Below are 14,384 nucleotides of genomic sequence, written 5' to 3'. Positions count from 1 at the left end.
TTTTAGTGAGAGATCATCTTAAAATGCTACCGTCAATCAAAGCAAGATAAGATGCATAAAGGATAAACATCACATGCAATCAATATAAGTGATATGATATGGCCATCATCATCTTGTTCTTGTGATCTCCATCTTCGAAGCACCGTCATGATCACCATCGTCACCGGCGCGACACCTTGATCTCCATCCTAGCATCGTTGTCGTCTCGCCAACTATTGCTTCTACGACTATCGCTACCGCTTAGTGATAAAGTAAAGCAATTACAGGGCGTTTGCATTTCATATAATAAAGCGACAACCATATGGCTCCTGCCAGTTGCCGATAACTTCGGTTACAAAACATGATCATCTCATACAATAAAATATAGCATCACGTCTTGACCATATCACATCACAACATGCCCTGCAAAAACAAGTTAGACGTCATCTACTTTGTTGTTGCAAATTTTACGTGGCTGCTACGGTCTTTAGCAAGAACCGTTCTTACCTACGCATAAAAACCACAACGATAGTTCGTCAAGTTGGTGCTATTTTAACCTTCGCAAGGACCGGGCGTAGCCACACTCGATTCAGCTAAAGTGAGAGAGACAGACACCCGCCAGCCACCTTTAAGCACGAGTGCTCGCAACGGTGAAACCAGTCTCGCGTAAGCGTACGCGTAATGTCGGTTCGGGCCGCTTCATCTCACAATACCGCCGAACCAAAGTATGAATGCTGGTAAGCAGTATGACTTGTATCGCCCACAACTCACTTGTGTTCTACTCGCGCATATAACATCAACGCATAAAACCTAGGCTCGGATGCCACTGTTGAGGAACGTAGTAATTTCAAAAAAATTCCTACGCACACGCAAGATCATGGTGATGGCATAGCAACGAGAGGGGAGAGTGTTGTCCACGTACCCTCGTAGACCGTAAGCGGAAGCGTTAGCACAACGCGGTTGATGTAGTCGTACGTCTTCACGATCCGACCGATCCAAGCACCGAACGTACGGCACCTCCGAGTTCAGCACACGTTCAGCTCGATGACGATCCCCGGGCTCCGATCCAGCAAAGCTTCGGGGATGAGTTCCGTCAGCACGACGGCGTGGTGACGATGATGATGTTCTACCGGCGCAGGGCTTCGCCTAAACTCCGCGACGATATGACCGAGGTGGAATATGGTGGAGGGGGGCACCGCACACGGCTAAGGAACAATCTGTAGATCAAGTTGTGTGTCTATGGGGTGCCCCCTGCCCCCGTATATAAAGGAGGGAGGGGGGAGACCGTCCGGCCCTTGTTGGGCGCGCCAGGAGGAGGAGTCCTCCTCCTAGTAGGAGTAGGACTCCTCCTTTCCTACTCCTACTAGGAGGGGAAGGAAGGGGGAGAGGAGGGGAAGGAAAGAGGGGGGCGCCGCCCCCCTCCTAGTCCAATTCGGACCAGAGGGAGAGGGGGCGCGCGGCCCTTCCTGGCCGCCCCTCTCTCTTCCCACCAAGGCCCATGTGGCCCATTAACTCTCCGGGAGGGGTTCCGGTAACCCTCCGGCACTCCGGTTTTCTCCAAAATCACCCGGAACACTTCCGGTGTCCGAATATAGTCGTCCAATATATCAATCTTTATGTCTCGACCATTTCGAGACTCCTTGTTACATTCGTGATCACATCCGGGACTCCGAACAAACTTCGGTACATCAAAACTTATAAACTCATAATAAAACTGTCATCGTAACGTTAAGCGTGCGGACCCTACGGGTTCGAGAACTATGTAGACATGACCTAGAACTATTCTCGGTCAATAACCAATAGCGGAACCTGGATGCCCATATTGGTTCCTACATATTCTACGAAGATCTTTATCGGTCAAACCGCATAACAACATACGTTGTTCCCTTGGTCATCGGTATGTTACTTGCCCGAGATTTGATCGTCGGTATCCAATACCTAGTTCAATCTCATTACCGGCAAGTCTCTTTACTCGTTCTGTAACACATCATCTTATAACTAACTCATTAGTTACAATGCTTGCAAGGCTTAGGTGATGAGTATTACCGAGAGGGCCCAGAGATACCTCTCCGACAATCGGAGTGACAAAACCTAATCTCAAATTATGCCAACCCAACATGTACCTTCGGAAATACCTGTAGAGCACCTTTATAATCACCCAGTTACGTTGTGACGTTTGGTAGCACACAAAGTGTTCTTCCGGTAAACGGGAGTTGCACAATCTCATAGTTGCAGGAACTTTGTATAAGTCATGAAGAAAGCAATAGCAACATACTAAACGATCAAGTGCTAGGCTAACGGAATGGGTCATGTCAATCACATCATTCTCCTAATGATGTGATCCCATTAATCAAATGACAACACATGTCTATAGTTAGGAAACATAACCATCTTTGATTAATGAGCTAGTCAAGTAGAGGCATACTAGTGACTTTATGTTTGTCTATGTATTCACACGTGTATCATGTTTCCGTTTAATACAATTCTAGCATGAATAATAAACATTTATCATGATATGAGGAAATAAATAATAACTTTATTATTGCCTCTAGGGCATATTTCCTTCAGTCCAGTCACGCACCGATCGGTCGGGCAGGCACTCTGGTGCCTCTGGAGGCTCGAGCCACGTGTCCGCTCTAGATCTGAAGCTGACGAGTGGCGCCTAGTGGTGCAAGCTTGCCCCAGAAGACGATTCCACTACGTCTGAAGCCCGATGATGGGTCCTTGTTCCTGCAACATCATGCTCCGAGTCCGAGGTCAAAGCCTGCAATGCTGATGGCCACGGATGCTCCAGATGCACCAACTATGACGGCAAAGCCAAGATCGAGGCCCATCGTGCCCGCCTTGACCTTGAGAGGGCTAAACCACAGTTGTGATTCTTCATAAGCTTCTTATCGCCCTTTGCTCTATCTTGATTGAGGTACAAGCGGCAGAATTGTGAACCTAGTCTCAGTAGCCGAATGTCCTCGTTAACAATCACGACAATGTCCATTTTGAAGTCATCGTCGTGTTTTTCCTCATCATCTGATGAAGATTCGTCGAAGAATATCTCTCTCAACCTCTGCATCTACACTTTTAAATACTCTAGGTTAAATTTGATTGCAAAAAGAGTAAAGCACAATGAAAAAAGCAAAAAAAAAAACACGTAGTAAATTCATCAGACACCTTGCAAGCGGAGGAGGTGAGAGCCTTGGCCGGCGGCATTACGTGATGCCGAGGCTATGGGTTGTAGGAGGACCTTCATGACAACCTGGTGACTTCGTAGGAGGAAAGTTCTCCAGAAAACGTACTTGTCGGTCGCCGTCCAAGCTCACTGTGGTCGAACTACGCTGACCTTGATTTTGCAGGCGTGACAGTGACTCTGGCCCCACCTAGCTCCTCGGCCCTTGGCGGGTGCTCTACGACATCTTGGTCGTCCACTAGCTTATATTGGAACAAACCAAGCTCGGAGGCGAGTTTATTCATCCAAGGGATGGCGGCGATGGCAACATGGGTTGATTCTGGCAATGGTGGCGACTAGTGAGAAAATCGGAGTGGGCATGAGGTCGGCGGATGCTGCGACGTGCCGGCGGGGTGGAGGCTATGGGTGAACAGCAGAGGCAACGCTGGCATCGATGCGGGCAAGCGGGGGAGAAAGAACGTCACAAGGAAATGGACGAAGTGAAGGAAATATGCCCTAGAGGCAATAATAAAGTTGTTATTTATATTTCCTTATATCATGATAAATGTTTATTATTCATGCTAGAATTGTATTAACCGGAAACTTGATACATTTGCGAATACATAGACAATACATAGTGTCCCTAGTATGCCTCTACTTGAGTAGCTCGTTAATCAAAGATGGTTAAGTTTCCTGACCATAGACATGTGTTGTCAGTTGATTAACGGGATCACATCATTAGGAGAATGATGTGATGGAAAAGACCCATCCGTTAGCTTAGCGTAATGATCGTCAATTTTTATTGCTATTGCTTTCTTCATGACTTATACATATTCCTTTGACTATGAGATTATGCAACTCCCGAATACCGGAGGAACACCTTGTGTGCTATCAAACGTTACAACGTAACTGGGTGATTATAAAGATGCTCTACAGGTGTCTCCGAAGGTGTTTTTTGGGTTGGCATAGATCGAGATTAGGATTTGTCACTCCGAGTATCGAAGAGGTATCTCTGGGCCCTCTCGGTAATGCACATCATGATAAGCCTTGCAAGCAATGGGACTAATGAGTTAGTTACGGGATGATGCATTATGGAACGAGTAAAGAGACTTGCCGGTAACGAAATTGAACAAGGTATGAGGATACCGACGATCGAATCTCTGGCAAGTAACATACCAATAACAAAGGGAATAACGTATGTTGTCATTGTGGTTTGACCGATAAAGATCTTTGTAGAATATGTAGGAACCGATATGAGCATCCAGGTTCCGCTATTGGTTATTGACCGGAGATGTGTCCCGGTCATGTCTACATAGTTCTCGAACATGTAGGGTCCGCACGCTTAAGGTTCGATGACGATTTGTATTATGAGTGATGTGTTTTGATGACCGCAGATTGTTCAGAGTCCCGGATGAGATCACGTACATTATGAGGAGTCTCGAAATTTTGAGAGGTAAAGATTGATATATTGGACGATGATATTCGGACACCGGAATGGTTTCGGAATGATTCGGGTATTTTTTGGAGTGCCGAGGGGTTACCGGAACCCCCCGGGGAAATAATGGGCCTACATGGGCCATAGGGGAGAGAGAGGGGAGCCCGCAAGGGGTGCCCTCCCCCCCATGGGCCGTCCGAATTGGACAAGGGGAACGGGGTGCGCCACCCCCTTCCTTCTCCCTCTTCCTCTCCCTCTCCCTCCCTTTTCCCTCTCCAAAGGAAAGGAAAGGGGGGCCGACTAGGACTCAGAGTCCTAGTCGGTTTCCCCCCTTATGGCGCGCCCCCTGTGGCCGGCCTCCTCCCTCTCCTCCTTTATATACGGGGGCAGGGGGCACCCCAAAGCACATCAATTGTTTTCTTAGCCATGTGTGGTGCCCCCCTCCACAGTTTACTCCTCCGGTCATATCGTCGTAGTGCTTAGGCGAAGACCTGCGCGGATCACATCACCACACTGTCACCACGCCGTCGTGCTGACGAAATTCTCCCTCGATACTTTGTTGGATCAAGAGTTTGAGGGACGTCATCGAGCTGAACGTGTGCAGAACTCGGAGGCGCCGTACGTTCGACGCTTGATCGGTTGGATCGTGAAGACGTTCGAGTACATCAACCGCATTAAGCTAACGCTTCCGCTTTCGATCTACGAGGGTACGTGGACACACTCTCCCCTCTCGTTGCTATGCATCTCCTAGATAGATCTTGCGTAATCGTATTTTTTTTTAAAAAAATACATGCTACGTTCCCCAATACGAAGTTATCCTAAGAAGTGGTTGCGACCGCTCAAAATTTGAGGACCAGCCAAGAAGCCACTTATAATTTTCAACTCACGTATTTATTTCTGAAACGGACTATATGCAAGTTGACTGGTTTTTTGGTGGATAAGTTACCTGAACAGATTTAGGGATCAGTCACTTTCTTTAGGGCTGCTCACATACATAAGCCCAGGCCTATTGGAGTTGACACGCCATCTCTCGGCAACAGTAACTAGCCATGAATACAAGTTTTGCATGCTGGGTGATCCTACATGCATATCTTGTATTGCATTCTTATGACTGTGTTGTTTAAACTTGATTAGATACTATTTTATTTAAGTTTGTGATATATAATTAAATAGTGTCTGATCGTACCAAAGGCAAAAAAATTAAACGATTATAACTATTTGATAGGCGCTTCAAATTTTATGGGTGTTCGGTCAAATCTCTCTCCACCACCCGATCAGGATCCAAAGGCTCAGCCGCCTTCTACTTTCTCTAGCCTTCTTATTCCCCTCATACGCATCCTAAAATCAAATCATGGGAAATTTGAAAAAAGAACAAACAATGTCAAAAATTGCAGAGTTAACCAAAAAAATGTGTTTTTTATAACATGGAAGAATAAGCATAGAATAGTGAATTTTTGAAGAAAAAAATGAGTTTACTATGAAGGAATAAATTGATGGCATAGGTCTTGCCTAATAAAATATAAAATAAAATCAAAACAATGAAGTTTTTCTACCAAAGAATGAATTGGTGGCTCTAGTGTTACCCTTTGAGAAGCTAGAAAATGAATATAAAATAAGACAAAATAAACATGAAGTTTATGAGGAAAAATGAATCAGTAGCTAGAAGTTATGCATGCCGGAGATCCTACATGAATGTATAAGCGTAAATCTTGCATTGAGATTCATGCTTGAACTGTTTAAACCTGATTAGAAATTGTTTTTAAGTTTCTAATACAAAATTAAATAGTGTCACATGATTGTAGCATAGGCAAAAAAGTAAACGATTACAACTATTTGATAGCCCTTTGATTTTTTTTGGGCGTTCAGTCAAATCACCCTATGTTCTTCTGGAGATTAAGCTTGAGCGGGAGTAGTAACCGTCTTAGACTCGAGACGAAAAGATCCCGAAACCTATGCAGACATGACTAAATTGCTCAACAAGTAAGTTCAATCGATCATTATCGCACCATATCGGCAACTTTTTGTTCATTTCCAGATATCTCAAGTAATAATAATTATTTTCTTTGTCTTGCAGGGATTGGAAACAGGTCAACCGCAGAAGCTCCGAGACTGCTGAAGGAGCTGCGATATACATACCCGAAAGTAAGTACTACTAGCTAGCTAGTTGCACGCATCTCCCGTTGATTCTATAGCTATACTTTCATCAATGTCATTTATAATGTTTCATTATCAGTTTGATTGACCTCTATTTTTTCGTAAAGTGCTTGTGGCAGGAAGAAGGGAATAATTTCTGTGGATACTACGTGTGCGAGTTCATCTACAACGCGACTTTGAAAAATAAGCGGGGCTACTCTAAAAGACTATGAAGTGCGTAAGCAATAATATTCACAATTTCATTTTATTACACCATCATTTCTGTAGAGTTTCATTCATATATGTATTAACCCCCTTCTTCAAATTAGACGTGGCAGATGCGGAATGAACTCCTAGAACAAAATCGCATGAAAACAATTGAAGAGAAATTGGCGGGATTCTTTCTTGACCACGTCATCAATACAGCCGGAGAATACCATGTGGAAATTGATTTCAAATGCTAGGGGATTGTAAGAGATCTTACATATTGTATATGTATGTAGCCAGTAGCGTCGAATAGATAATACGAAAACTTGTTGTTCGACCAATCTCTCGGAGAAGGAGAGGTCGATCGATCACTTCTCCCGGTATGCATGACAGACTTCTATACTTAATGGTTCCCTTCATTTTCTTACTAGCTAGCGTGTCAAGGGTCTCTCTATGTACAGTACGTAGCGTCGATCAAGCACGGACATAAGAGAGGACACTTCTCTTTATTAATTAGCTAGCTAACATAATATATGAAACACCTAAATTAACCCCTCAAAACCCCCAACCCCCCCCCCTTCAAAAAAAAACAAATACCCCAGTCACTGAAATGCTGACGCGTGGATGCCTTTTGGTCCCGGTTGGTGCCACCAACCGGGACCAAAGGCCCTCCTGCCTGGGATCGGTGCACCGGCCACGTGAAGGCCCATCTGTCCCGGTTCGTGTTAGAACCGGGACTAAAGGTCTAGGGCATTAGTAACGACCTTTTAGTCCCGGTTCAAAAACCGGGACAAAAAACCCTCACCAACCGGGACTAATAGGGGTTTTTCTACTAGTGTATGCATGCATGGAGGCTCAGCGAGGAAAGAAGAATCGACTCAAGAAATAAACAAGTCAGTCAAATTACATGGCGAGCTTTTACACACGTAGAATCAAAGGTTACAATTTTTACTGACCCAAATAAAATATTTAGTTGCCTCCTCGAAATATCTAGTAAGTCCAGCACAAGAAAAAATGAACATTGTTTTACAGCAAAAATAGATTAGTCCAGTCTATGGAGGGATAGATCCTATCCGCAGATTACACTCCATCCATGAAAAACCTCCGTGACCATATGCTCATGCTCCAACCGTGTAGTTGCATAACATATAGCTGAATAAAAAAAATCTTTAAACGGTCAGTCATCTATACTACTATTAAAAGACCGAATTTGAGTTTTTCTAAACCCACCCCATAAAGCGTACACAGGATAAGCAGAACCCTTCGATCAAATTAACTTAAACACATCCCACCGTCTACATCACGTTAATAGTCTGCCAATCAGATCAACGACTCAGATGAAATGTTCTGCCAAGCTGACGGCGTGGTTTGCCAATCCTATTAGCGCTCCGCGGCCCCTCGTGCAACAAGCGGATCACCCACCGGCCCGCAACAGGGGGATCGATTCCAGCCGCCTCCACCTCCCTCCTCTCTCCTCGTTGCCGCTACAGAACGCCGCCGGGGTCGTTCTCATCCCACGAGCAGCGTCGGCAACGCGCGACGCAGCGGGCTCAACTTGCATCGGCGGCGCCGGTGTCCCTCTCCTCTGTCGAGCGTGGGCGGCGGCGGCGCAGGATGTAGCAAGCTGAACCTGCGTCGGCGGTGGCGGCGATGGGTTCCGCTCCTCCATCCCCTCCTCCTCACGCCGCCCCTCTCCCTTTTCTTGCTTTCCTGCACCGGCAGAGAGGAAGACGCCATCGGCTTCATGGCCTCATCTCTAGGGCCAAGGGGTGGCTAGACGACTCTCCAGGTGGGCGGCGAAAAAAGAAGCCGAGAGGAAAGGGGAGGCGGAAGAAATCCGCCCACACGCCCTCGTCGTCTCAGCGTCTTGCTCTACCTGATGGTGTTGTATGATCGGTAGGACAAGGGAGCCCGATTGCTGGCTGATATCAAACGCCTTCTCCCTGAGATCATGCTCCTAGGTGCGTGGTGACCTTACCTGTTACTGTGCTTGAATTTTCTGGTTCAGAACATGTGTGTTCAATCTAAGTGCTCAAATGTGAGGTTGCAAGTAGATGCTTGTTCTTTTTTTTCATAGAAACTCTGGGAATGGATGAAAGTATTTCTGAGCTTTCTAAACTCTAGGAACCACTGAAAATTTTGGCGCTGCAAGGGAAATATACAGTATACACTGTTGTGTTTACGCATCCTCATTTGGCAAGAGTTAGCATATTACTTACTATTTGTCTTTGTATGACAGTACTCGCATTAGTTGATGTATAATATGTCTATGTTTTACCAATGAGTTATAATGAGATTTCATTCTCCTGTTGGCTGAATCAACACCACTTACTGGGATCTGACTTGTTTGGCAATGCTTTTCTATCGAGCATATTAAGAGATCCTCATTTGTCTATCGTTTTTATTAAGAAATGAGGAATCATTTAGTAAGAATTTGTAACTGGTTCAAGTACATGACTGCCAAGATACGGTGTGTTCGACAACACATCTTCTGTCAAGTTGCTAGGAATGTTGCCTGTACTCCGTGACAGTGTCACAACATTGGATTCATGCATTCAATGTCCTCTTGGATCCAGGTTAGAATAAAACTAAATGTGTTCCTTTAAATTGCGTAGTTGCCTGGTTTCTTTTTTGCAAATAAAAAATGTGTTCCTTTAATTTGGTGTATGTACTTGTTTTTCTGTAACCTATCATCATTTTCTTCTTTTTTTGCGCTGAAATAAAATGCATTCTTTCATACCAAAAATTGCAAGAGCACACGAGCTGTACACATGTCCTTCCTTTTTGAATCTGCAGCCGCTTGCTTTGATTGTTATTTTTGGAAGGGTGTAGGCGAGTATGTCACAAAGGTAACACTGATCTGCTCCACACTTGTTATTTTCTTTTTCTTGGTAATTTGTAGTTCCTTTGATGTTCTATTTTTTACACCACTTTTCTGCATTACAACCTTTTCTTTACAGGGATACGTACCAAATATTCAGTCAATTATAGCGTGAATTGCATAGCCTGCAACATTTTCCTACAACCAATAGAATCTATGATCCACTCGAATTACAATACAAGACACACTCGAATTCAGAGTTTAGAGCCTCATGAGCAATGTTGTAAGAGCTTGTTGATGATCTGCTTGTTTCTCGCAAAATTGGGACGTGTTGGATGGCCCATGCGAGGCTATCCAGAAAAAATTCCTCTTAATTCTGTTCTGGTTGTATGATGGGATTTGATTAGATAAGAACCCACATCTGGCGGCACCGTCCATCTCATGGCGCCCCCGTCTCATGGCGTCCAATAACCAACGGTATTTTTTTTTCAATTGGTATTATTTCTTTGCTGATAATATTTATTATTGTAGATGGTGTGATCTGATGATGTATCCTGGATACAATTCAGTTAAATAAAAGATGCAGCGGTCACTCCTGTACAATATGATCTGTAGTATAGCCAGTTCTATGTGAGGGCAATGTGAACCAATGTAAAGCACTAGGTTCTTCATAAATAGCGCTTGACACTTTGTTGTGTATTTTGGAGCTATGAAGAATTTAGCTTTGTAGGTGCCATTGGTTTCTGGTATAGATGAGATCCTTGATGCCACAGGTGGCTTGTCTTCGAAAATTGTATTATTATTTATTACTGTGCTGCAGTAAAGCTTTCTCTTTTGTGTAAAACTCTAACGAACCATGTGCTCTTATTATTTGGGCGGTAATCTCATGCTGGTTAAACTACTTAATGTGAGGGTGAAATACCAAAGTGGGCAAACTGCCTTGTGTCAGGTTCCAAGGAATATGCAGAATATAGTTCACGCATATTGCGTGTATATGCAGAATCACTGTTTTTTCAGTGCATATTACAGAGTAAGACAAAGTTGATGATTGAACAAGAAAATAATGGTGTTTTCTTTGCATAAAATAGACAACTTCAATGATACAAGTATATGACATTTCATTCCATAGGCTTCAGAGTTCGGACCATCACCCACGAGAACATGCAAAGTGTCAACATTTTCATTGCAGATCTTGATTAATTCTCCACATGACACAGATGCAGCATGCGCACACAAAAAGGAAGGCAAAATTCAGATACAAAGAGTACTTTTCTTCTCTTACTCCTTGTATGCTTTGCAATCTTCAAGACCATTGCTCTTTGTTGGTCCATGTGAGGCTATCTGCTTTATTTCTTCCTTTTGGGCGATCCTCTTGGTTTTGCTCAGTAATACTTGTTGGTTGCAGTTCTATTTTGTGTGAATAAACTTCATGGAAGCCTTAAGGAACTTGGAGGGAAAGTGGATTGTGCACCCCCCCCCCCCCCCCCCCCCCTCCCTCAGCCCCGTCCCGCCCCTCGGTCATTGGCTTCTCTCTTCCATGCCGGCATAATGAAGGGCGCAGACCTTGGCCGGTTGGCCTGCTAGCGCAGGTTGTTGGCAGCTTGAGAACAAGATTTAGGGTTCCGATTTTAGGGATTAGAAGTCTAAGTTGGTATAATAGTATGCATACAAGTTTAGGGTTCAGAAACTTAATGCAAACCTTTTTTTATAAAGTCACACGTGCGTGCACGTGCACAATTACTAGTTTTGGAAGGAACTGCAAGATGCCAGATCACACCCGATGTAGTATCTGCGTGCTTAACTAATAATCTCATGGATCTCGACTGTCGAGGCAACAAATTTCTTCAAATGCACTCCTTACTTTCTGGAAACGAATACCGTACCATTCCTTTCAATAAAATATGTATTTCTAAATATTTGTCTTTCTAAAGGTTTAAACAAGCGACTACATACAAAGCAAAATAAGTGAATCTATACTCTAAAATATGTCTATATACATCCGTATGTAATAGTCCATTTGAATCTCTAAAAAGACAAATATTTAGAAACGGAGAGAGTACTTCTTACACTAAGAGAAAACTAATCCCAGAATATATATTAACCGCGCACTGTAAAAGTGATAAAGGAGACTGTAAACAAAGGCAGAGAAGAGTTAGGTGTGGGTGGGCAAGAGGGTGAGCGGTCGCGGTCACGGCAGGTAGTTGTAGAGCGCGTATCCGACGGTGCAGCCGTAGAAGAGCAGGCCGGAGACGGCGAGCACGGAGAGCGCGAAGGTGGCGCCGACGGCGAGCGGGATGTTGCAGGACAGGATCCCGAACTTGAGCTGGATGGCGTCGATCATGGAGAGCAGCAGGAAGAAGGTGCCCATGATGGAGCAGGCGGCGGCCAGCAGCATCATGGGCCGCGCGTACCGCAGCACGGCGCGGCGCCGCTCCCGGGGGCCCGCGGCGCGCCACGCCGGCATCTCCTCGCAGTCGTCCGTCATGACCGGCTTCTGCTCGCCGTCGCCGTAGAAGTCGTCGCCGGCGGCCAGCAGCGTGACGGAGAGCTTCATGCCCTGCGCCACCAGGCTGGACAGCAGGTAGAAGCCGAAGGAGAGGATCTCGAAGAGGAAGAAGTTGCGGGCGATGTCGTCCCCGGCGACGCAGTTCCGCGGGACGGTGGAGGAGGCCGTGATGGTCCCCGTGATGCCGATGAAGACGGCCACCGTGAGGAAGGTGTTGGCCGACACGATGCCCTCCAGCGCCTTCACGTGCACGTCCGGGTTCCGCCGCCGCACCGTCGGCATCTCTCCCGAATTACCGATATTATTCTTCAGGGCCCGCCGCCGCCCCGGTGCTACCTAGCTGTTCCCCAGGTCCTGCTACCTGCCTAGCTATACCGTGGACGCGTGTAGAAGATGAGGTGAGAGAGACTAGCTATAGCGGTGCGCGTACGAGTGTGGGAGTGAGTGAGTGAGTGAGCTGGGCACGTCTCTTCATTTCATGGGTGGTTCAACTACTCTGAATTCATTAAGCAACCATATAATTCGTTTCACCTCATAAAAATATACATTTGAATTAGTAACACGGCCAATTGCAGGCTCTACTTTTGAGAGTCGTGCATCTTGCGTAAATTGAACGGTAATGCCACTACACCTACTTGTATAATAATATTCTTATTTAGGCTCCACAGAACGTGCAACTGCAACTACTGGCGTGTGATCAATCATGGCTCGCTTTGGGCAAACCTGAAAGGCGCAAACGATCGATTTAGGACAGCACGCATGGGCGGAGTGGACATCCAATCGAGTCGAGTTGATAGCGGCATTCTACCCACCCGGCCGGCCCGGTGGTTGCCATGCATGGTCCGAGTGGCATGCATGCACCACTAGTAGCTCGAGCTAGCTAGCTAGCTGCTTGTCCTCAACTCCAGAGGATTGTTCCGGCAGCTCATGCATGCATGATTGCTCCGGAGTCCAGACACGCTTCACCCTGTAGCGTTGTTTGCTAAGGCATCTTCAACGTACTTTAAACCGACTGCATACGATTCCGACCGCGTGGTCTAGACGAGTCGTGTCGTCTAACGCGGACCTGTATCGATCCGTCGAGCGATTCGAACATATTTTTTTCATAGCCGGAGATGAACCAAGGGGCTTTACAAGCGTGTCCGCTCCTGACCGCCCTGGCCACCCCAATCACCTCACTCGCCCGAGCGCGCTTCCCGTCCTAAACAGTGAGCATCTCTCCAGAGTTTCAGCACCACATTCATGACCGGCTAGAGCAGATGCGGCCTCTCATTGTCGCCAGCATTGAAGCGGTGCGTCGCCCGTGCTGCTTCCCGGTGCATGTGACTGTTCCGTGTTTAAACGACACCATGGTCGTCCGACCGTCCATCTGTCGTCCACATTAATGACACGCGGTTGTCAAGGAACCTACTCCGACGCCACCCTTTTGCCCGTCTGCCGCCTACCATTTTCATTCAACCGCTATATAAACTATAGCCCCGACCGTAGTTGCAGTCATCCTCCTTCGGTCGATTTATCCTCACCGCATCACTCCCATCAGGGGCGAATCTACAGTACATGCTTTAACAAGATTAAGCCTGCCAATGGCGGTGCCAGGATCCAGACCTTGTGATGTCAAGATTTTGGTAGCAAATTTCTTTTACACAAATTGAACAGTAACAATAAAGTCATAATTTAATATAGATATATTTCTGTAGTGGACCTTTTGGATCATGCATATTTTGATATGTATGCATAATATAAATTTTACTGACAAAATGACATCTTGAATCCTAATAAGCAGCAATATCTTCTAGTTCCTAGTATAGTAGTATTCATCGTGAGAGACTAAAATTAGAAGAGGTTTCTAGTCACAAAACCATGCCGGCTAGCCGGAGGTTGACGCGCCTCATGCCCTCAAATATCGCATCTCTATTTTGGAGAGATTTACACAGGAAGATGTTTAACTGTGGAAGGAGAGGTAAATACACCAGTGGTGCTTGAATTTGACATGGATGATCATTTTGATGCCTAAACTTAAAAAATATATCAAACTGGTTCTACAACTTGGCACGAACGGGCAAATACGGTGCTAACGCTGTCTGTAGACATAATATGCATCGAAGTGGCAATGTATATAGCTGATGTGTCACTAACATAGCGT

General features: G+C 45.6%; 1 protein-coding gene across 1 annotated transcript; it reads right to left on the bottom strand.

The window, feature by feature from the left end:
• Positions 1-11,596: 11,596 nt before the first annotated feature.
• On the bottom strand, positions 11,597-12,694 carry LOC123040094 (uncharacterized). The gene has a single exon (XM_044463031.1). The coding sequence runs from the start codon at positions 12,521-12,523 to the stop codon at positions 11,924-11,926; it is 600 nt and encodes a 199-aa protein (XP_044318966.1). The 5' UTR covers positions 12,524-12,694; the 3' UTR covers positions 11,597-11,923.
• Positions 12,695-14,384: the final 1,690 nt, after the last annotated feature.

Source organism: Triticum aestivum, chromosome 2B (genome assembly GCF_018294505.1).
Source record: "Triticum aestivum cultivar Chinese Spring chromosome 2B, IWGSC CS RefSeq v2.1, whole genome shotgun sequence".
NCBI lineage: Eukaryota > Viridiplantae > Streptophyta > Magnoliopsida > Poales > Poaceae > Triticum > Triticum aestivum.
Note: the sequence above shows the minus strand (reverse complement) of the source record. Positions and strands in the feature narration are given on the sequence as shown.

Excerpts from the sequence above, each read along its gene's own strand:
- LOC123040094 (XM_044463031.1), bottom strand. The coding sequence starts at position 12,523 with ATGCCGACGGTGCGGCGGCGGAACCCGGACGTGCACGTGAAGGCGCTG.